At 39.8% G+C, this 25,312-nt stretch overlaps 1 protein-coding gene across 11 annotated transcripts in view; it reads right to left on the reverse strand.

Annotated features, from left to right (window-relative positions):
- NBEA (neurobeachin) overlaps positions 1-25,312 on the reverse strand; it is a 354,996-nt gene that overhangs the window by 65,099 nt on the left and 264,585 nt on the right. For all 11 annotated transcript variants that reach the window (XM_060273786.1, XM_035114665.2, XM_035114666.2 and 8 more), the window contains 5 exons: positions 25,095-25,212; positions 22,729-22,831; positions 19,626-19,741; positions 11,863-11,975; positions 1,706-1,846 (listed from right to left, as the gene is read on the reverse strand). In XM_060273786.1, coding sequence (XP_060129769.1) covers positions 1,706-1,846; positions 11,863-11,975; positions 19,626-19,741; positions 22,729-22,831; positions 25,095-25,176 — 555 coding nt within the window. In that variant the 5' untranslated portion in view covers positions 25,177-25,212. The remainder of the gene's footprint in view (positions 1-1,705; positions 1,847-11,862; positions 11,976-19,625; positions 19,742-22,728; positions 22,832-25,094; positions 25,213-25,312) is intronic.

The raw sequence follows: 25,312 nt of genomic DNA on the forward strand, positions 1-25,312 counted from the left end.
TCTTAATTTTTCTCATTTAATTATAATTACGTTCAGGTAAAGATGGCTGTGGGAAAGAGATTAAAAGAAAACTATGGCTGTAAGAGAAAATCACGCCTGCCTTGCTCTTCCCCCAGTCCTGTTGTTGTACATGCAGGAACTAAGTCATGGACTGGCTTAGCATTACATGTGAACCCAGCCTTGTGATTTGTCTCCCCTAAATAGAGCATGAGTGGAACGTCAAGAACCTTGTCCTCCAGGCTATTTAACATCCACATAAAGCTGCTGGGAGCTGTCATCAGGTGCGTGTCACCAATATGCAGATGGCACCCAGCTCTACCTCTCTGTTCCACCCTGCTTGATTACAAAACGGGGTGCTTCAAAGTTGGAATCAGACTTCATAATTATAATTGGGCTACATTTTATTGCATTTTCAAGGTGGTATCTGCATGAATAAATTGTGCCAATAGTGGTTTCCCCTCTTCAAATATAGTGGGCATTATGGTTTAAATGCCTATATTTTTAGGAAGCTGGACAACTCAGGATGGCGTGAACATCCCAAAAGACAATGGCTGCCACTGAACAGTTATGCTACCACAAGCACTTTTGGCTCAGCAACGGAACTTCCCTTCCCTCTCCTTTCCCCCGAATCCCCAGTTTGTCCCCCAAATCTGCTTTGGAGTGCTTGGGGAAACCCCTGAACATATTTAAGGGCCGCATGAGGGTACAAAAGGAGAGGCAAGTTCCAATGCACAGCAAAAAGTGATTGTAATAGGGGAGCTGGTGAGTTGGAAACTGCCTATTACTTCCTATTAGACTTAGATCTAGGGTTGATCAAACCCTGGCTTAAGTCTAGGGGTCTAACCATCTTGCCTGGAACATGAGAACATAAGAAATGCAAATAAATAAACAAGCCATTCTGAAGAACAGCCAGGTGATTTCCAGTGCTCTACTGCATGGTGGATGTATCCACTGTGAACAGACAAAGAAGGGGGGGAAGCAAGAAAAATACATCTCCATTGATAGGGAGGAAATCAATCACATACTACTTCATCAGACTATGCATGATTACCACATTTGAGTTGGACAGATATAACATTTAACATTAAGCATATTGCAACTGCGATTTTCTGTCATTGTGTCACCCACAGAAATGATTTTCTGTCGTTGTATCTGCTCATTCTCTTGGCATCAATGGTAGCAGGCCCTACCAGTTCCTAGGCTGCCTTTCTTGATGGATGGGTCATTGGCCTCATACAGCAGGCTTTTCTAAGCCACTTAATATTTTAAAAATCTCTAAGCTGTGTACAAGGACGTGGGTGGCGCTGTGGGTTAAACCACAGAGCCTAGGGCTTGCCGATCAGAAGGTCGGCGGTTTGAATCCCCACGACGGGGTGAGCGTCCGTTGCTTGGTCCCAGCCCCTGCCAACCTAGCAGTTCAAAAGCACATCAAAGTGCAAGTAGATAAATAGGTACTGCTACAGCAGGAAGGTAAAGGGCGTTTCTGTGCGCTGCTCTGGTTTGCCAGAAGCGGCTTTGTCATGCTGGCCACATGACCTGGAAGCTGTACGTCGGCTCCCTCAGCCAATAACGTGAGATGAGCGCCTCAACCCCAGAGTCGGTCACGACTGGACCTAATGATCAGGGGTCCCTTTACCTTAAAGCTGTGTACAATATAAAAACATTATCCATTAAAACGTAAAGGTAAAGCGACAAAAATACTTACAATGCGAACGAGCCAGCATAAGGTACAAGTAGATGTTGAATAATGAGTGTTATAATGATAAGGTGGAGTCTGGTCATCTTCCCATGTCTCATAGCGCTCTGCATAAAAGACTGCTCTCTTTGGATTCAAAGCACCGATGGGCTGCAAAGAGAATACATATATATCACTATATATCACTATATGAACAGCTGGAGAATGCTCTGGAAATCTATATCACACTTTTAGTTTGCATCCTTTAATAAGGATTCACCATATATGACATTCAGCAGCCCAAATATTGATAATTCATATTGCCATTTGTTCAGATTGCTTGAGAAGGACTGGGAATTTTATTTCATAGGCTTGAGTCTGCAAAAGTTCAAGACCATTCAAACGGGGCGGGGGAGGGGGGTAGTTTCCCAGTTAATTTAACAATATACATATTCTGGAAATATATATCTAAACCTACATTTCATATGCTTTCAAACCAAAGTAACATTACTCTTGTCATTCACCATAATGACACAGCTAATGAAATGTGACTTCTGTTCAGGCAGCGTACTTTGTAATGCACATTTCATGATGAAAAGATTTTACACAGAAGGCCTTGTGGTGTTTGGTGATCTTAAGCAGAAATTCTTGAATATGTACACAGTATGAAAAGACAGCAGCCACTTCCAAAGACGGGCAATTTCCACATAAAGAAACGTTCTCAAGAGGGGAAGTGGGCAGTGAACAACCCCCCCTTTATTTGCCTATTTGTGCTAAACAGGAAGGGCCCAGTTCTAATTCTTATATAGTGATATACTATATAAGACAGTGGAAGATTCCCTCCATCCCAAGAAGGTCAATTCAAGTTACCTAACTTCTCTCTCTGTCTCTCTCTCCCCCCCCCCTCTTTGCTTCTCTCACAAATCCTCGTTTTCTCCCAAAGGGAACAACGAAATACGCAACTCTACTCACATGCTTTTGCTTTTCCTTTGCTAGAGTCATCTTACCACTTTAGCAGTTTGAGTGTCATAGGAGGCGGCTCTTAATAACAAGCTAAGAAACTAAGTGGGAAGTGATGGATCTAACCTGCCCCTGGCACATTCAGAGTCCTGCCAGCTGCTCATCTCCTTTTCTGCACATGGACCTGCCTCTTTGCTCTCAGACAAGGAGATTCCTAGGATCCAGTGGTCCCTCAGTTGGCTTTCCCTGGAACCTAGGATTCCTCCCTAACTTAGTAGTCAAATGAATACAAATAAATATATATATATATTTCAAAGGACCTATAATACATCTCAGGTACACTACAAGTGCACACCTCCAGAGCATTACAAATTGCAGGCCCAGGCGTCGTGCACCTCTATGAAGTGCCAGAGCTACTAATGCAGGTGCACCCTAGCCAATCACTGCCATCAGAGCCATCTTACCCATTAGGGTTAGTGGTGCCCTGCACCACGGCGCCCGCCCATCAGCGGGAGTCCAAAACTGACCGGGAACAGCTGCGAGGGCATGCTGGGTGGCAGCGGCTCTTCCTACGGCCAGCCGTGCTCGCTCGCTTCCTGCCTGGGAGAGGAGGCAGCAGCAGTGGCGGCGGCGCACAAAGCTATGCAGCGCTCTTCTTCCTCCTGCCCGCCCCACGACGGTAGCATGACTGCTGAGGAAGCCTGCGTGGCAAGTGAGCCTCAAGCTGCCCAGCATAGGGGGTGGGGAAAGGGAGGGGCACAGAGAACGTTGCCCCCGCCCCTTCTGCACCACAGCGCCAGATATGCTTAAGATGGGCCTGACTGCCATAGCTATTGGACTTGGATCAGGCCTGATGCCAGCTGGCTGGGAGAGCAGCTTGGGATCCAGCAGAGCCTAGGCCAGCTCCACCCATCCTGTCCTCGTGAAGTCCCATTTGGGGGATCTTCTGCTGTGCTCTGCTGGCAGGAATACCACAAGAGCACCGAAGGAGAAGGTCTGAGTCACTTGGGAAGCTGAACTGGCAGAAACAAGCTGAGGGGTTCCTCCACTCAGGCCAAACCCCATTCCCAGCCCAGCAGTAGCATTTCATAATCAAAATATAAGACAATAGCCATTATACTTTGGTATATACTGCATATATTTTTTCATCTTTTATCATTTTTACACAATAATTGCTTTCTCATATTTTAAATATGTGTACCACCTCTTCTTACTTAATATGTTTAGCTCAGAACCATAAATGTGTTTTATAGTGCAAACTCCATGTTGGGATGCATGGTGACTTATTCATGCCTTAAGTGCATAGTAGCAATGTGTGTATATCCCCCAACCTAAATCAAGGTGAATACTACAAAAATAGAGAAATAAAACATTGACAATAGAGAATGAATCAAATGTTTATTTCTTTAATTCCAGATTCTTTTGAGGTAGGTATCTGTTACACACACACACACACACACACACACACACACACACACACACACCCCTATATATATATATATATATATATATATATATATATACACACACACACACACACACACACACACACACACACACACTCAAAAGAATGCCTACCATTTTACCATTTTATAGGGGTTCTACCTTGTGGATAATTATAGCTTAAGTCAATGTTGTACAAAGATTTTGGCGTCTTTAAACATTTTGATTGCTTAATACTTTGCTTTGTCAAGGGTATGCTAACAGCTTTCTCATGTGTGTAAAATATTTTAGTAATCCCTCAGGATCTAGCTTATCTGATGCAGATTGCACTGCAAGACCTCACAAAACATTCATGAAAGGAAAGCATGACCCATTTCTTAATCTTTTCCAGGCATCTTCCCAACTACTGGAACAACAATAAAATAAATATTTACATTTTTTTATTTTACTCAGGTTTCATAGGCTGCTCAACCTTTTCGGTCTTTTATAGTTCAGTATGGCGTATGGTAAAGGCAGGTCAGAATTATTTGGGTTGTTTGCAAAGAATGCCTTCAGTAAAAATATTTGCTTAAATAATTATTTAGTGCAGAAACAATACAGTAAATTGGCCTTCCTATTGATAAGACAAGGTGTAAGATAGGTATGAACTGGTGTGATAAGATTTTGCAGTTTTTGCCATAGTTGCCAGAAGAGCTGCTGAAGTTGGAATATGGTTGGAAAGAACAAACTAACATTTTATTTAAGTATGTTTGTGATTAGTCTTAACAGGAAAGGAATGCTGTCTAGTGATCACAGCAGGGATCGGAATCATGAGAGGAGAGGTTCACTCCTGGCTTTGATGGCACATAGCCCTGTACCAAAAAAAAAAAAAAAAAAAATACTAGCATGTTTCCCTCTGTTTCATGACCTCTACAAAAAGATACAAGTTCTGGGTATGAACTTGTTTTCACTGCTGCTTTTAACCGCTGCCTTTTATTGCTATAGGCCTCAGTCCAGTGTTTCCCAAAGTACTTCCCCCATGGACCATTTGAAAATTGCCAAGGGTCTCGGCAGACCGCTTTTTCTGCATACTGTAGCAATTGTAATGTGCTATGCTAGATGCTGTATAATTTTATTCTATTTTATTTTGCTTCTTTATTTTGCATTCCACAGAATTTATGTTGCATTCCACAGAATTCATACTGTAATACAACGAAATATGATGGAAGAATTAAAGGAAGCAATAAAAATACAGTTTTTAAAAATTTTTATGACTATTCAATGCAATGGATGTGCCATTTCCCAACTTCAACCTCTAATCTACAGACACACTGCGGACCACCTAAATGAAGCTTGTGGACCACTGGTGGTCCACAGACCACAGTCTGGGAACCCTGCTTTGGCTGGTTTTATTGTACTGGGAAATTGCCCTGGGATACATTTTGGCTAGAAATGTTCTAAATAATTTTTTTTTAAATGAACACATAAAGTAATGATAGCTTTAAATATTTATAGACAAGTATTGTGAAACCTAATGTCAAGTCAGAAATGTAGGGAATGAGACCCAATACCCTCATTGAAGTACTTCAAAGATGGAAGTTAGATTTAGAACTATTGTGGATTGTTATTTATTATTAATTATTATCATTACCTGCACTTCACCAGCAGGTGCCAGGGCACATTACAACAATCAATCAATCAATCAATCACAGGAATAGGAGAAGAGTGGTTGTCCCTTGTCCCCACTGTTGTTTATTATGACACTGGAAATATTGCTTCAGAATTGAGAAACAGGGAAATTAAAGGTATTGGGGTGGGACGTAGCATCTATAACAGGCATAGGCAAACTCAGCACTCCAGATGTTTTGGGACTACAACTCCCACCATCCCTAGCTAACAGGACCAGTGGTCAGGGATGATGGGAGTTATAGTCCCAAAACATCTGGAGGGCTGAGTTTGCCTATGCCTGGTCTATAAATTAAGGGCATTTGCTGATGATGTGGTGCTGATATTAGAACAACCTTTGGAGAGTGTTCCCAAAGCCTTAGAATAAATTAAAAGGTTTGGAGAAGTGGTGGGTTTCAAAATAGATTCAGATAAAACCAAAATGTTGGTTAAAAATATGGATGAGCAGTCAATTTTTTTTTTAAAAAAGAAAGGATGTCTGGTTTAAAAATAGGCAAAAAGGTTAAGTATTGGGGAATGTGACTGACAGTAAGAAATCTTAACCTATATGAAAATAATTATATTAAATTGTGGAAAGAGGTTAAGAAAGAGTCGGATATATGGGGGAGAATGAAACTCTCCCTGTTAGGTAGAATCTCAGCCATCAAAATGAATTTACTGCCTAGCATGCTGTTTTTATTCCAATCAATTCCAATTGTAAACAATGTAAGTCTCCTCCACAAGGTTTAAAGCATTGTCCACTGAAAAGGTAGTGTTTCTTTCCACCCCCTAAAAATGTGCCTGGAAATATTCATTCAGGACTTGATTATTCACCATAGGCAAAGTATTTCTAAAACATAATGCTAGACTAAGAGAGTGTTACTTCTAACAAATTATGGGTTCTAGGCATTGTAGAGTCATTTTGTAATTTATGTACCGTCATTTTGTAATTTATGTACCATACTGCAATTAACAATGATTGCTGAAACTAGAGCTGTCAGCTGCTTCCCCCACCCCGAAAAATCTTCCTACTGATATGACAGCAGAAGATTGCTGTTATTTACTTCCTGACATGCCATTTGCCCAGACTCTTTAGTCTTTACAGAGAAATACAGAAAACACTGCATAGATGTACATTTTGACCATTTTGCTGGCCAATTTATTGTAGGATCAGTTGATCCCACTGCATAGTTCCTCAAAGTCAGCATTCTGCTACCAACAGGGCAAGTGGATGCCTAAAGGCACTCATTGGGAAGGCAAGGAGACTGCCTTCATAGAATCTTATAGAGTTGGAAGGGAGCCAAGGGTCATCTAGTCCAATCCCCTGCAACCTTCTGCTGTTGAATGTTTCCAGCATCTTGTATTTAGATAAATACTGCTTCTGTACACCTGTAATTTCCTTTCGTAGCATCTCTGTTTGGGGACTGCCACTTGCTTGATTACTTTCAGAATGGAATCTCATGCAAATAGGGTAGCAGGAGATTTCCTTACTTTAGAATCAGCAACTTAACATTTTCACATCTAGCTCATATCTTTTGTCACTGAAATACGGTCCAAAGGAATCACCATTAGACACACACACACACACACACACACACACACACACACACACACACACACAAGCTTAGACAGAATTTCTGCTTAGTTCCCAATTAAGAACAAAAACTCATTTAAAATAAAAGGCTTCAGCATCACTATAGCCAGTCTGTTGCCTGATCAAAAACATTTGCTTGTATTAAGAACTGCTTGCTTGGAAAAACTCACACTTCCATGCATTCAGCTGTGTTATTACATTTATAAACCTTAAGGCGGTATCACTTCCTTCTCTTTAAAGCAGCACAGTAATTTAAGAAAGTGGTTATGCTTATCTTCTGCCAGTCAAGCACTTTGTGCATTAACAAAATATAATTTTTCCCTTCGGCAGATGGGCGTGTGTGATGTACTTCACATATGTCAATATTAGTAGTCCTCCCCAGTAGGTGATGGAGCTACTTTATTTAGCAGGGTGCATGACTGGAAGTAAAAGGGGGGGGGGAAACCATTTACACTTTAATGAGTAGCGACAATGCAGCATGTCAAAGTCATGTACTCATTGCACTTTAGGAATCAGCATTATACAATTTTGCACAGGAAAACCACATTAAAGTACCACTCTTTTTTAAAGGAAATCTAGCATACCATAAAGGTTGCAAAAATACTCCTTGTATGAATGCCTAGCGGCATTTTGTACAGGAAGGTCCAATCAAAGTGAAAAGAAGCAGATCACCTGATGGTTTGTTAGTGCAGAGATAATATATGTATCTATGACAGTCTCTTTCATTAGCTTTTCAACTTGTCAAACAATAGATGCAACCTTTGACCTCGTGTATGTCTTGAAGAAAGCTTGAGAAGCCTGAAATATCTCACTGATAGAACACCTTGATCGATATTTTGGATAACTTTTTAAACTTTCAATTAAAATACATAATTAAATATGAAGGAAGGAACTATGACAAATGCTGCATTGTAATGAAAATGCAGTGCAGTAATTGTTCACTAAAACACTGTTGGTTAAAGTGGGCAATTGGATATATTGAACAAAAAACAGAAGCCATGTGCTGCTGCTGTGCTTTTTAGCCCAAACAGAGAGGTAAAATTGACAACTAGTAGTCAAAATGCACATTCCTCTTTATACAAAACTAGAATCCCTTGCACTTAAGAGTACACATAACTAAACATCTCTGTTCAGTTCAATGGAGCTTTACTCCCAGATAAGTGTATATAGGATTGCAGCCTGTTTTGAAGTGTCTGTTTTAAAATATGCTTTAAATTAAGCTGCAGCCATTTAACAAATAATTGCCAATTAATTCAGTACTAGCAATAGTCTATTGAAGTATATTAGTCTAGATCCAAAGAACCGGATCCCAAGGGTACTTCAAATTTTTGTCTCTTGAATTGCAGTCCTTCATGCTACATTGTCACCAACCGGGACGTTCCGAGGCGGGGGGGGGGGAACAGTCCACCCCGGGTGCCATTCCAAAGGAGGGGTGACAAAATGCCGACCCCCAATTGGCGGCACCTCCTGGGGTGCATGCAACACCCTCTGTGGACGACGCACCATACCCCCTGGGATGCACGCCATGCCCCCTCGGATGCGTGCCTCTCTTGGTACTGGAGCAGGTTGCTCAGGGATCCCCTGCCCCTCCCACAGCTCCTAGCCCTGTAGGAGTAGGAGGGATTTCCATTCCAATTTTGGTGGGGGACTGAAGCCTTTTTCCATTCTTGCAGTGAGCATCTGGCTCCCTACACACAGCTACGCATACAGCTATCTTGGATCCAACTAGACTTTGAGATTGGGTGTGGTAAGTAAAATTCCAATGGTGCACCCAGCCACAAGTAATTTTCTGGAAGATGACCAATAATATGATAATAACTTCTGCATTTGTATAGTATTGTTTAATTCCCAAAGTACAACACATAGCATCACATCATAAACTAGGCCAAAATCATTATAGCACTAAGGACTGAGGCCTAAATCAAATGAGTGCATGGCTAAAATGAGGTTTGAATTGGGGATTTTCTGGTGCACAACTCGTATTTATAGCCATACATCTTCACCAGCTCCATTTTAAACGCAACGCAAGAGTTGCAATGCATTTAGGCATGCTTTAAGCCTATTGAAATTCATGCGCATAAATGGACTTTGATTATGTTTGCAGTATTTTAAGAATGGTTATCACTAGAACAGAAACCTTCATAGATCTATATTGGAATGACAACTACATCTCTTGGCACTTTTACATGTGCTTCTCCTTGCATGTGCTCTGTGCCATGTAATGGCATTTACACATCTCTGATAGGTGCATATTTGCGACAGTTTCTTCCAGCCAGCAGTTTGCTAGATATTGGACAGGACTTTAGCAGCAGCAGCACAAATCACTCTGGGTACCTTTAAAATTGGCTGAAGCTGATGTCATCAGTACTAGTATCATGACTTGAGACATTTTAATAGAATCAGCCTGTTCTATTGCAGTGAGGAGAGTTTATCTTGACAGAGATATACATATATTTGTAAATTAAGGTTACCAGATGCCCCCGTTTCCTGGGGACAGTCCCCAGATTTACAAATCAGTCCCCTGACAAAATCCATCCCCATCAACTGAAGTTGAAGTGTGTCCCCGGATTCATTGGGGGGAAAAATCTCGTAACCTTAATGTAAATGTATATGGGTGTGGGGTTTTTTCTTGGTGTGTGTGATACACACAAACACGCATTCTCTCTCACTCTCACTCTTTCTGCCATAAACTAACAAGATAGGAAATTAAATTCTAACCTAAGATCACAGTGCAAATGAAACAATACAAATCATAAGCATAGTACAATCCTATTGTACTACTGTAATTTATTTCGGTGATAATTAGTTCCTAGTTAAATGTACACAGGAGAGAAGCCTAAACATAGCAGCAACACACCAACAAAATTCAAAGCTGCAGAGGAAGGGAAATGAACATTTTCTGAAACTTTTTAAAAGCATAAATTGAGCAGGCGTGTTGGATCTTGAGCTGGTGAGAGAATACAGTAGCACAGAGTGATCCTCAAAAAGCCTTGTTCCTGGCAGACTACAATCCCATAGCAGATAGTGATGGCACCTGATTTTTAACGCCATAATGAAATTAAGTCTCAGATGGGAAAGATATATTAAACTTCATTCAAAAATTATTAAAACAGGAAACTTTATCTGCCTTCTATATGATAGACTATTTGGTACGGTATATGTGCTGCAGATGTAGCAACCATAACTTCATTTACAACATGTCTTAGGTTATTTTTTCAAAAAGGATATTAATTTAAGCAAATCAATGCTTTACATGTACAAGAAGCAACTACCAAAATGCAGAACTGTACGGGATCTTTCAGTGAACTCAGGTTCTTTCAAACAGCAATAACTCTTTAGGAAATACAGGGAGTTAAATGTTCCGGTGGACCACATTCCTCCAAAGAACAACACATTACACTAAGTATTCTTGGACACCTGCATAAATGCCAATTCAGTGAGTCAAAGCTGACTCATACATTACCAAACTTTCTATTTCCTCTTACACCTATCCACTTTTACTTGGTTTCCATCCAATTTTCAGGTTTGGCAAGTCTCATTAGCTTATGAAAACTTATGAAACCATAATCAGAAATACAGTTAGGGAACCAGATTAATTTATCTGTTTTAGTAAGAAGGATTTTATTTCCCTCTATCCCTACCTCAGGTTATGAATTAATTTCTATTTGTTTTTGTGTGGTCTGGGAAAGCACATGAAAAGTGTGCTTCTCTACACAGTTGGGTCTAATGAAAAAAATCCTTATGGATCCTTTATAACTTTTTCACATTGAACTTAATGCAACTGTGATAGTTCAGTTGGCAGAAATCTCAGGGTCATAGGTTGAAGCCCAACATTGGGAGAAAGATTTCCGTGTTGTAGGGATTGGCCTAGATGACTTAATGATCCCACCCAACTCTTCAAGTCTATGATTCTTTGAATATTCACACTAAGTGATTACTGATATGAGCAATTTTGCTTAATGATAGTGTGTCTTGTGTTGATGACACTGTTGTCATCATTTAAAAGGTACAAAAAGAATATGCTTTCCCAAAATCTATGTTTGGTTCCCCTCAGCCCAATGTTTTAAAACAATTGATTAAACTCAAGTGCAGCCATTAAAACTTGCTGAAAATATTGCTCTACAGACTGAAATCCACCACTGGACACCAATATCCTTGCCTTGTCTTTGGGAATCTTGCATAGGTTTCCCTAAGCAATTACAAACAGGTGTACTGGGTTTTGGGGCACCATCTTCTTTAAAAACATACATGTGAGGAGGCAGCATGCTCCCTGAAATGATGTGTGGCTTTCATTGTGGACCTAAAGAATAGAGATCCTGCCACAGATCCTTTTATGCTGCCATCCATTTGTCCTGGGAGACCATGGAGGAGTGTGCCTTTGGGCGCGAAGTCGAACCGTTGGAGAATTACAATGTATGCTGTGACTGTGGAGATACAGGAGAGGCATGTCCCCTTACATAGTAACAAGTAATGTTACTTTTCCTCCAAGAAGGGTGCTTTTCCCTTTCATAAAAATAATTCCGACAAACAAGTAGTTGAAACATACCTTTGAAAGATCTCTGAAGTTTCCTGGCAAGGTTAGATCCAACTCCTCTGATTCATAATTTGTTAATACCCATGGAAATACAGGGTATTGGTTTAGATCATTATATGTACGTCCTGAAAATGGTGGGGGAAAACGTGGAAGATAAGGAATGGTTAATAAAGAGGACAACTGAACAACTGATAAAAAACAGAATACACCAATCAAAGATTTTTCTTCACATCTGTGTAATATCACATTCTGAATTTTACCTATTTTGAGAAAAATAGCTACACAAAACAATGGGTCAGTGTGTCTTTCTGCTAACCAAAAGGTTGGTGGTTCAAGCCCACCTAGGGACGGCTGTGGGCAGGATTCCTGCATTGCAGGGGGTTGGACTAGATGACCCTCAGAGTCCCTTCTAACTCTACAATTCCATGATTCTATGAAAATTATAGCATAAGCAGGCTACCATTTATATCCAAGTTCTTTTCATATAGAATAAACATGTGTTGGGGGGTATACATGTGTAAACTTTCTCTCCTCAATCAGGAATCCTGACCCTGGGGTTGTGCAAAGAAGGAACCTACACACAAACAAATTGTATACATGTAAGCTCGGTCCAAAAGATCCAATGGGCACATGGAGATCAGAATGAGGCCACTCTGTCCTCCCTCAACAGCCATTCACTTTACCCTGTTTGTTCACATGCAAAGGACTTGAATGCAAATCTCAGATACAACACCCTAAGACTTGTGAGCATCTCAAAGCTTAAGGCAGTTCACAATGCTTGTTTTGCAGCCTGTCATGTATATTAGACACACACACACACACACACACACACACACACACCCTTTTCTCAATCCTAGGGAGGCATAAAATCAGACCTTTTCTTTGCAAGGTAAGCTTAACAAATTGCAGGTTATACAACCTTGCATTCTTTAGCAACACCTCACACATTTAGGCAATGCAAACGTTTTAGCACTCTTGATATGATGTAGTTCAGATGTGTCGGCTGGATCAACCTGCAATAAACTTTGCCATCAGAAGAAACAGTTGGAGAGCCCATGTTCAGGACCACCATACAGACAATGGAATCTGCACAGATTACTTTGTGTGTGCATCTGTTGGGGGAAAGGAACTTGCTTCCCTCACCCCGTGAGACATCAGGTATCGCAGTTACCTGCTGCACAGCACTGAGCCAACCAGGAGAGACTTAAAAAAGAATTTGTTTTTTCTCATGCAGTCCTTAGTTGTTTGTACATAAGACTTTTCATAGATTTATTCCTTATCCAAATAATGAATTGCAGAAATGCAAGCCTCTATTGGTGTATGTTTTACCTTTACTGAAGGAGTAGATTTTCCTTCAACTAGGCTTATAGAGATTAATGTTAAAGGCTGAATATTAAATATTGCAAGCCTATGACACTAATCTACTTGAACAATAAAAACTGAGGCACAGAAAATGAGATCTCAGAAATACCGGAATATGTTTCTTCATTAAAAATAACTTTTTAATTAAACCATCCAATTTAATGTTTTTATATGGCACTTCAGTTTTGAAGGTAAAGTGATGTAGAGACAGCTGACAAAGAAATTATAACTGCAATTCCTTGGTGAAAATGTTAATGACAGCAAAATATTGTTTAATTAGATGATTGCAGCATCTGGATTAACACTCTTTAAAAGCGATGTTCCTGTGCTTGTCTACTTCTTCACACTTTACAGACATTTTGTCATCTCTAGGTCATTAGGAAAGAATTTTTAATGGTTTTTCTAGATGCAAGCAGTTCAAGTTACATCTAATTAGATGACAATAATAAGCCCAACACATGCAGCAGCTAAATATATACATAATTAACCAGTGAGGGCTTGTACATCACAGAGTAAAAAAGTGGAAAATGCTAAATGGAGAGGGAAGAAGTAGGGCTGAATTCGTTACCTGAATATGTCAATTTTCTACTAACATGTTAAAAATACTTTCCATCCGAAATAAAGAGAATATTGCTCACCCTTTTTAGTGTATGATTTTCAGCTAACGATATGTGTGAATATTCATTTTTACTAATTAGAGCTTTAACATTTTATATGGTTTAGTTAAGAAATACTTTCCACTTCTTACAGAATATCCTTTACAACCAAGTCTGCATGCTCTTCTTCCTCATTCAGTATTTTCTTTTGTGACATATGAGTTAAAAACAGATGCAAGTATTGCAGTGAGACATAATTCTGGCTGCTAGACTGAACCACCTGACTCTTCCATCTTTTCCAGTGGAAGGATCTTTTATTAATATTATAGTAATTAAAGTGGTTGGACAGTGTTCTCGAAGCTACCAACATGAGTCTGACCAAACTGCGGGAGGCAGTGGAAGACAGGGGTGCCTGGCGTGCTCTGGTCCATGGGGTCATGACTAAACAACAACAACAACAATTAAAGTGAGAGTGTAGTGTTTGCAGTTCTGTTCTTTTTGATTGTTTATTACATAAAGCCTCTTTCATTTTCTAGTGAGAAAAGTGGCGCTGAATCAGTAAAAGTAGTGATTTCTTCTTCTCCTCTCTATAAATCAGGGGATTCCCAGAGTCAGAATTTTATAAATAATTCTGACTCTGCTCAATTCTCAGAATTCCCAGTCAGGAAGTCTTACGTCTACAAAATGAAGACAAAAGCCAGGGGCAGGCAGAGTATAAAACTTAGACTGACTGATAAGTAGCAGTGCCATGTTTACCTTTGGAAAAAGAAAACCACACAGTGCTGTAAACATGATGAAATATGTCCAGTGACAAGAGGGGCAGAGAAGAGGTGAAGACCTTGGGAGCAGAACGAAGTGGAAAGAAAGCAACTGGGTATGCTTGTCAAAAGAAGAGCTCTTTTGACTGCAAACTACAGATACAGTTATGGAAGCAATGAGATGTTCACCTTATTTTTAGTAGCTTCCTTGCTGGTTTATTATTATTATTATTTTATTATTGAATAGATTTTGTAGTTCTTTGATTGATTTAGAGCATTATTTTAAAATGGATGAGATTAGTATATGAGGAACGTCTGCAAATCCATTAAGATTAACTAGAGTGCAATCCTATTCTTATTTATGCAGAAGCAAGCCCACAATGGGGCTTACTCCCAGTTAAATATGTATAGGATTGCAGCCTAAGTCCCTCTAAACTCAGTGGGACTTACTTCTGAGTAGACATATACAGGATTACATTGTAAATCTCCTAAAGCTCTAATCTGTAAATGTATTATTATATTCTTATTCTGCTTTGTGAACAGATTAAGAAAGACTCATGTAGTGAATCTCATTTATGCATCAATAACTTCTATTGAGCTCACTGAATACAGATTTAGATCTAGTCCCTAACCATTATTACCATCCATGACAGGTATACTTACTCCTTTATCATCAAAACTTTATTTGATGAGGAGTGTAACTGCATCAAGCAAGGTGCTTATCTCCCTCAAACAAATGGATAGGCAAGAGGAAGGAAGAAGGACTAGCAAGCAGTGAATGTAACACATTTTTAAATGTATCCACAGAAAAAACCACTTCCGCATCTCACGGAGGTGGTGTTGTGGGCTTGGCCCGACCAAACTCTCACGATGGGGGCTGAGAGCTCAGCCCCCTCGCGAGGTGGGAGTTCCCGCCTCCATCATACCTGGGCTGACCAATAGGGTCGGCCGAGAGGCGGGGCTTCAATTCTTTTAATCAAGCCAGAGGCGGGAACTCAGCCTCTTCATCCCCGGCTCCCAGCCCGATCGGATCACCCACCCACCCGCCCTTTAGGCTAGGCAGGTTAGGCCGACGCTGCTATGGACTTCGGTTGGTCGAATTGGTTGGCCGGGGGGCCTAGTAGGACTTTTTCCACTTGGACTAGCCAAACTGGTTCTTTCGCCTACCTCATAGCAATTTGTCACAACTTGGTTTGGCGGTTAGGCATGGGAAATTTGCATAAAAGAAGGGGGGCAGGTTATGATATCGTCTGCCCAGAAATTGGAGAATTAATCCCGTTAAAGGGGTTCCGGGGCGGTAGCTTTATCCTGAGCCTGCGGAGGTCAGGGCCTTACGGCACACACCCCCAACGGTGGCCACAGGAGGTGTCCCAGTAGATGTACATCACTGGGCTCCTTTCTGGTGGTTAATTTCTCCCAGACTGTAACACACGGGTTACAGTCGGATATAGCCGGTTAGGTTCCAATGCCTAAGCCAATACCGCTCAACATCCGAAACCAATAAAGTTGTGGCCTTTTCACCCACTTAAAATCAATTCACTGTGTCTTGTGTCTTATTTCCTGGGGAGGGAGAGACATTGCCACACAATCCAGAATCCATGAGACGCTAGTTAGCTTAATGTGTACAGGTAAACTGGTGGAAAGCATGAAGGAAAATATCCATCATATAGAAAAACAAGTCTTGCTTAAGATGAAACAACATGGTTTCTGCATATACAAGTCCCATCTTTCTCTGTTTAGAGTTCTTTGAGAATGCTAAGCATGTGGATAGGAGTGTATACTAGAGATGGATGGTTTAGCCTATTTCATGTGTTTATTCATAAATTTGTTCAGTCCAATTTCTGCATTAAATAACTGTATGAAAATTCATATATACATACATATTTTGTCTCAATGCACATATTTCCAAATGTATTTGATCCTAAAATACATACTTTTAAAATTGATGACGGTTTGTGTCTTCATTCAAAAACTGTATCATTAAATTTAGAGGTGTAAAATCTGAAGAATTACATTCTGATCTGTATATAATTCTAAGAGGTGCAAATTAGGTTAGTTCACTTAAATATACAAACCAAGTAAAATTATCCTCCATCCCTAATGTTTACTTGGATTCTCAAAAAGCTTTCAACAAAGTCCCTCTCCAAGGCACTTAAGTAAATGTAGCAGTCATGGGATAAAAGGGCAGGTCTTCTTAGACATCAGTAATTGGTTAAAGAACAGTAAGCAAAGATTTAAGAAGCAATGGACAATTCTCACAGTGAAGAGATGTAGGAAGAAGTGTGGTCCCCCAAGGACCAGCGTTTTTAAACTTGTTTGTAAGTGGCATAGAGGAGGAGGTGCCAACCTTTTTGGGCCCATGGGCCCATTTGCAAACCAGATAAACTATTATGCCCACCACAATCTATTATATTGGCTACAATAGAATGCATCTTTAAAGCTTATTTTCAGCAGGGGGGAGGGGACTGTTCACCAGGAAACAGCCCCTGTCCTAGAGCTAGGATGAGCAAGAGGGCAATTCGGTGTAAGTGTAAATTGATGCACAATGGTGCAAAAAATCCTAATTTCACATATATACACTGATGGATTCTGATGGTGATTGGTCAGGAAAAGATTATGAACAGCTCAATGAAAACATTGACTTTGTGTATGACAACTGTGGAAATGGCAAATTCCATAATAGGTGTGAATTAAGAAAGAGATTGAAAACTTGCTAATATCACAATATCTGTATAAAAATATTTAACGCAACATATTTGGAGTACTGTGAACAATTTTGTTGCCAGAAATCAGAAAGGATATACAGAACTGAAAATGGCAACCAATTCTGATGAGAGGAATGAAGCAACTCCTTTATGCAGAAACTGCTGGGGGGTTTTAGTTTGGGGGGGGGGACCAGACAAGAAAGGAGTTAAAATTATGCATGATGTGCAGAAAGCGAATAGAGAGACTATTGATTGGGTAATCCAATGTGTGATTCTGGAGAGAAAAAGTAAGTACTTCTTCACACAGAACTTAATAAATATATTAAATTTGCTATGGCAACTTAGATGGTTTTAAAGGGGTACTGGACAAATTCATGGAGGATAAAGTCTTCAATGGCTACTAGCAACAATAGCCATATACTACCTCCAGGGCTGGAGTCACTATGCCTCTGAATGCCAGTTGCTGGGAAGCAAAAATGGGAGAGGGCTATTGTCTTAAGCTCTTCAGCTTATGTGCTTCCAACAGACACATGGTTGGTCACTGGGAACAGAAGGCTGGATGAGATGGGTCTCTGGTCTACTCCAAAAGGGCTCTTCTTACGCCTTTATGGCTAAGGCAACACAGTGGGTTCAATGAAAGATGGCCCAAGATGTCTCTGTTCATTTATTTAGGCAAGGGAAAACTTGAAAATGAAATGGTTGCTGCTAAGTGAGTTCTTACATCTCAAAGCAGGTGGAAAGGATAGGAAAAAATATAGAAATATCTTCATAAAGGGAAATCTACATAATACTAGGCTACCAAATAGGATTGCTATCAGGATTCTTGAGCTAATTTATGTGAATTTTTTGAGCACTCTAAGTGCTATATAAGTGCTAGATATTATCATTAAAGTATTTATAGCATACTAGCTTAAGAAAGTTAATGTAATTGCATAATGATCCACTATTATGGTAGGTTATTCTAACATCTAAAATTCATTAAATGGGATTTATGACTCTACATAGTACTGAATTATTACTGTAATAAATCCCATGCTACAGACTAACAAATTAATCATACTGAGTCATTTTCAAAGTGAAATGTATCTGGTCTGCATGGTTTTGCCTGGCCCAAGTCTAAGCATGATTTACTAACCAAATATTTCTAGAATATGATACAAAATAAATACCAACATGTTTTTACTCTGTGTGTGTGTGTGTGTGTGTGTGTGTGTGTGTGTGTGTGTGTATTCCTATGGCTCCTACCTAAGGCTCAATGGACATTCAGCTGAATTTCATTCCACCTGAGAAAATTTACCTGTGGTAAGATTTGTATTAATTTTTGGATGCTGTGATGTTGTATAAAGGTAAAAAAGGTAAAGGGACCCCTGACCATTAGGTCCAGTCGTGACCGACTCTGGGGTTGCGCGCTCATCTCGCATTATTGGCCGAGGGAGCCGGCGTATAGCTTCCAGGTCATGTGGCCAGCATGACAAAGCCGCTTCTGGCAAACCAGAGCAGCACATGGAAACACCGTTTACCTTCCCGCTGTAGCGGTCCCTATTTATCTACTTGCATTTTGACGTGCTTTCGAACTGCTAGGTTGGCAGGAGCTGGGACCAAGCAACGGGAGCTCACCCCGTCACAGGGATTCGAACCGCCGACCTTCTGATCGGCAAGTCCTAGGCTCAGTGATTTAACCACAGCGCCACCTGGGTCCCTGGGCCACCTGGTGATGTTGTATATTAACAGTAAATCCTTGTATATCATTTTATGTTGTATATTAACAGTAAATCCTTGTATATCATTTTATATTTCAAGCCGGCATTAATTAGTTTCAAGTACTAGTGAAATGCACCTCTCATTAAGTCATGTAGAAAGGTCTTGAATCGTGGGCCTAATTTTAAAGATCAGTTCTCATGCATTCCAGTTCAAGGTGCTAAAAAAGGGAAGATGCTGCAATTTAATCATAACACCACCCAGGTGACATCTGTACTAGGCAGGATACTACTGTTATTTTGCTGCCTAGTTGCTGTTGCTAAGAATGACGAAGTAGCGAAATTACATTTTCCCATTATTATTTCCAGACACACACTGGCAATGGTTTGTTGACTCTAATAAAGCTTCAGACAAAGCTGTCAGCAGAGGAAATGGCAGAAGGAGAGCAAAGAACAACCACCACCACAATAAATAAATTTGAAGTCTGGGTGATAGGTTGTGCATTTTTCGATAAAATTTAATGTGAGTTTTTTCAGAATCTATCATACAGCCACAGCTAAATTCCAGATAGATAAGTGTGTTCTATCAAGTCACAGTGCTCAAGAAGTTGACAAACATAAACATATTATGAAGGATTAAAGAGACAGAAGACTTACCTGCTATAGTATTGAGAAACATCAAATACTCAAAGTTTGAAATCTCCCTTCGTTGCCAACGCTGAGTCATATTGGAAGATTTATATAGTTGACGGGGAGTGGCCAGAGAAATTCGTCTAGGAATTAAATTTAAAGAACACATTCTAATAGTTGTTTCAATCTTTCCAGCTTATTAGCATTTTATAACTCAGAATTATGTATTCTTTTTCACACTGTTGTTGAAAAAGACTATCTAATTGTTATTAGAACATATAGAATACATGCTAACAGGAACACTAGATGTAAACACTGGGTTCACAATCCAATGCAATATAATTATAGTAGTACTTTCATGAATCTCTTAAAATTTAATTGAACTCGTATGAGAGTAGCTGTGCAGAACTGCAATCAGATAATGGACTGGATGAGAGCCAACAAACTGAAGCTCAATCCAGGTAAGACTGAGGCACTGTTAGTGGCTGGTTCCCTACACTGGATTGATAGTTTACCTGCTTTTGATGGGGTTATACTCCATTTGAAGGGGTGGGTATGTGGTTTGGGGGATACTTCTTGATCCATTGCTGTCGCATGGGGCTCAGGTGGCCTCAGTGGTACAGAATGCCTTCCATCAGCTGTACCCTTATCTGGACAAGGATAGCCTGTGCCCTCTGTGCACTGGTAACTCTAGGCTAGATTATTGCAATATGCTATATCAAGATGGTTCAGAAACGAGTTGGTGCAGAATTTGGCAGCCAGGTAGCTCACAGGGGCAAGACGGTTTGAGCATATTTCACCAATCCTGGCCCAACTGCACTGGCTGGCAATTAGTTTCCGGACCCAATTCAAAGTGCTGGTTTAGAACATTAAAGCATTAAATGGCTCAGGATCACAATACTGTACTTCAAAAACAGCCTTTCTCCATATGAACTTACTTGGATCATCGTCTGAGGCCCTTCTTTGTGCACCTCCTTTAAGAGAGGTCTGGATTGTGACAACACGAGAATAGGCCTTTTCTGTGCTGACTACCTATTTGTGTAATGCTCTCTGCAGGGAAGCTTGTCTGGCACCTTCATATATTTAGGCGCCAGGAGAAAACATTTCTCTTTAACCAGGCCTTTGGCTGTATGGCCTTTAGATTGTTTTTTTTGGGGGGGGGTGTTTACTGGTTTTTATTTTTCTTGTTCTTGTTTTTATTGTGTATTTTGTGTTCTCATTTTCTATTTTTATATTGTGATCTGCCCTGTGATCTTCGGATGAAGGGTGAATAGTAGTAGTAGTTCCTGCTTAAAAACTCACTTGCGCCATGAATTCACTCAGTGGTCTTAAGCAAGCCCCTCTCTTTCAGCTTTATTGGTCTCATCTGCTGGATGGGGGGATCATGTTAACTAACCTTATAGAATTGTTATAGGTAAAGGTAAAGGGACCCCTGACCATTAGGTCCAGTCGCGGACAACTCTGGGGTTGTGATGCTCATCTTGCTTTATTGGCCGAGGGAGCTGGCGTACAGCTTCTGGGTCATGTGGCCAGCATGACTAAGCCACTTCTGGTGAACTAGAGCAATGCATGGAAACGCCGTTTACCTTCCCGCCAGAGCGGTACCTGTTTATCTACTTGCACTTTGACATGCTTTCGAACTGTTAGGTGGGCAGGAGCTGGAACTGAGCAACAGGAGCTCACTCCGTTGCGGGGATTCGAACCGCCAACCTTCTGATCGGCAAGCCCTAGGCTCAGTGGTTTAACCCACAGCGCCACCCATGTTCCTTAGAGAATTGTTATAACGGCTGTTATATATTTGGTGTAAAAGAACTACACCCCCAGAAATCATAGATGCAGTATAATTAACTTTGTATGATACAGAATGGTGGAGTAGAAAAATTTGTTCCACTCGCATTTTGGAAATGTTGGAATATTTTATTTCACTCACAGTATTAGTACAATCTACTTATTTTTAGGCATTACTTGGATCCTTTAAGGGCTTTTATTTTTGGATGCTGCCTTCTGATTTGACAGAATATGATGCAAAACAAATCTCTTCTGATAGCTTCCTAGTGGTAAGATAGCTGAAGAAATTCATGGAGTGTGAATTACTGTGGCAGAGTTAAATAAATTATGCACAGTAAATTGGTTCCATGCCCTTATGTTTCAAATAACGTAGGAAGGACACACTACTGTGGTGTTTTCTAAATCTGCCCAGCTTTGATCAAGTCACATTACCTTTTGGATATACTACCGCAAATGTGTATATGGAAATGTTACTTTTGTTTATTGGAAAACAGCAACATCTTAACAGACCAAGGAAGCAATACAGTATTCCCTAAGCATTTGTGTGTCAGCATGACTAGTAAGCATTTCTGTAGGAGATGGGAGAGCATTGCTTGGTGAACTGTGTCCTATGAGGCTGGGGGTTAACAAAACCTTCTAAATAACCAGCATCCCTGCCATTGTGAGCATCTTTATCATGTTTATGACATTTTAAACATAAGTAAAATCCTTACATACATTTTCTGTGCTGTTAACATTAAACACCAGTGAACAGGCATCCCTACATAAAAATCTAATTTCTACACAAAGTCTACACAAGTCTCTGACTTGCAACATTTTAAAAATCAAAACAGTAAAAGATCCACAGACTTCCCAGCAATTTAAACAATAATTTTCCTGTAAGTGGAACAGACTAAAATACAATGATGGTGAAGGTGGAATTTTATAATTATACTTTTATAAAAGAATGTATATTATAAGTAATTTAGGCTGCAATTGTAAACATACTTTCCTGTGAGTCGCCAATGAAGTCAGCGGGATGGAATAAACATTTATAGAATTGCACTGTTAAAAACTAATCAGTTAATTCCATCTTGATGATGATTCCAGAACACCTGGCAGTAACCTGCTTAACAATTATGATTCCTGTCTGAACAGGAAGTGATCTGAGAGTGAATGGACATGACACCCACAAATGATTTTACTTGAAAGTAATGCAATGTTTCCGTGACTATGATCACTGACGCATGATAGATGCTCCACATAATCGAGCTTTCATGCATTATCATCACATGGCAATCTTGTGCGAATCTACTCTGAAGTTAACACAAAAGAAAACAGGAAATAAGATATATCATGATACCTAGCTTGTGGCAAGCCATAGCTGGTTCCTACTCCAACACGAGGTAAACTGTACACAACTTTTTTGACTGTTGCTTGGTCAGGAAAATTGAACATTACGGAAGCTGTTGGACAACCAGAATTGAGATGTTAGGAACTGATCAATGTGCAAACAGACGTTTCTCATGATATCTCACAAAAAAATTACATTTATTTATAAGTACAAAAGTATTTTTATACAGCCCACTCACATACAATATCAAGGTGCTGCAATAAATAAAATATAATAAAATGATGCAAAATAGTCACAAGAATGACTTGCTCATAATCATAATCATAAGCAACTGAATAGGTCTGTTGGCATAGAGTCTTCAAGAGACGTCTAAAGATTAACAGTGACACCTGGTGTTATTCAAATAAATAAATAAATAAATAATGCATATTTTAATGCATCTATATGATAATGTATACTGTATTTATTTATTAGACTATTTTTAGTCCAGCTAAAAATCTCAGGGTGCAAGTAATATTTTACACATAGTATAAAATAACAGTTACACTGTTGTACTTAAGATCACAACCAATCAGCAAATCTCATCAAACAGGGAGGCCCAATATCAACTACAGTTTGCATGACCCAAAGGTCTGCATAAACAGGCAGCTCTTAACTTAGTGACAAAAGAAGACCACTGATGGTGTCAGCTGAATCTCTGAGGGGAGAGTGTTATGCAGCTGGGACTCCACAGCCATGAAGCCATCTCTTTCATCCCCATATTGATATATAGTTACCAAAGAAGGGAGGTAAGAAAAGGTCATTGGCTGTAACTTTATCCTTCTATGAAACCAAGGCACTTTAAAGGACCCTTCTCAGATTCCTACATAGAAAGGTAGGCAGATCTACACTGTGGATCAAGGTCCTATCTTGCAGAAAACCATACTCCGGAAGAAAGGTGCACATTCACCTGTTCAGTCCTGTAGCACATTGAACAGAATGCTCATTGGTTACTTTTAAAATTCACCAGAACTGCTGTTTTTTCACGACCAATTACACTGCTTTAATATTGCAGTAATTAACACTGCTTTTTTACATCTAAAATACATTCTTGGATCCTTTGAAAAGTGACACTTGTTTTACATAATTTCTTATTTGGGTGTAAAAGTTAATTCCTGAAGTGTTATTTCCTGGTATACATATACACCACCCATTCTATAACACAATGGACAGACAATTTTCTCCTTCTCTGATTTATAACTAATAGTCTCCATATTTTGAACTCAATTGTGGGGGAACACAGTATCAGCTTCGTATTACACAAGAACATTCCAGTAACACTCTTAGCTGTTTAAGATTTGTTATATTTTGAAGTCTAATAATTTTAAAGCATTATGTTGTTGTTTAAATAATATACAGTGGTACCTCGGTTTATGAACACAATTGGTTCCGGAAGTCTGTTCATAAACTGAAGCGAACTTTCCCATTGAAAGTAATGGAAAGTGGATTAATCCGTTCCAGATGGGTCTGTGGAGTACTTAAACTGAAGCGTTCATAAACTGAAGCATGGGTGTAATTGGTTCCGGAAGTCTGTTCATAAACTGAAGCGTTCATAAACTGAAGTGAACTTTCCCATTGAAAGTAATGGAAAATGAATTAATCCGTTCCAGATGGGTCCGCGGCGTTCATAAACCGAAAATTCATAAACCGAGGTGTTCATAAACCGAGGTTCCACTGTAGTGTGAGGGCATAAGAAGGGCCTGCTGGATCAGGCCAATGGACCATCTAGTCTAGCATCCTGTTCTCACAGTGGTCAATTATACACCTAGGGGAAACCCAAAAGCCATTACCTGAGAGAAACAGAACTCAACTCGCAAGTCTCAGTATCTGGTATTCAGGGGCATACTGCCTCTGACAGCAGAGTAGAACATAGTAGTTGTTCTACTCATAGCTGTTGATAAAACATATCAGGTGGTATATCAGAGACATATCAGGTAGGATCCGAATTTCACCTTCTATGGATGGAAAAGCTCCTTCCCATAGCCAATATTTGCTAACAAATAAAAACAAAATTACTTTGATAACCTGAAGTCAATCACATTTGTTGTTAATATTTTGTTCATGAACTTCACCAAATATATTATCTAAAAACTGAGTAAAATTCAGAATATGAACCATTCCACTACAGCAGCTGGGGCTCAGTGAAGCCTCCTCTTTCCTACTGTCCCATGCATTGGCTATCTACTCATAGGCATATATGGATCATTACTTCTGCCTGGAAACAAAAAGTGAGAAACTAAATATCACTTCTGGATGCACATTTTCAGATCTGGTAGGTTTTGTTAGTTTTTCAACAGATGTATCAATACTTTAATCAAAATATGCAGTGAACATACTTCTGTTTGCCATGAACACCTCCAAGGCTGTATTCTGAAGAAGGTAACGTCTTGAGAAAACAGCTCGAATTTCGCTGAACATCCATTTTCCATGAAGGCCTTCTGTATAAGCAAGAACCTACAAAAGAAAAAGAACACTTTTTGACTTGTGATTTTGGTGCTACGAACTTTACCAACTAAACATCTAATAAGTAGATCATGCAAGGCCTTTGTCTGTC

This window comes from Zootoca vivipara, chromosome 4, assembly GCF_963506605.1.
Source record: "Zootoca vivipara chromosome 4, rZooViv1.1, whole genome shotgun sequence".
Taxonomy (NCBI): Eukaryota; Metazoa; Chordata; class Lepidosauria; order Squamata; family Lacertidae; genus Zootoca; species Zootoca vivipara.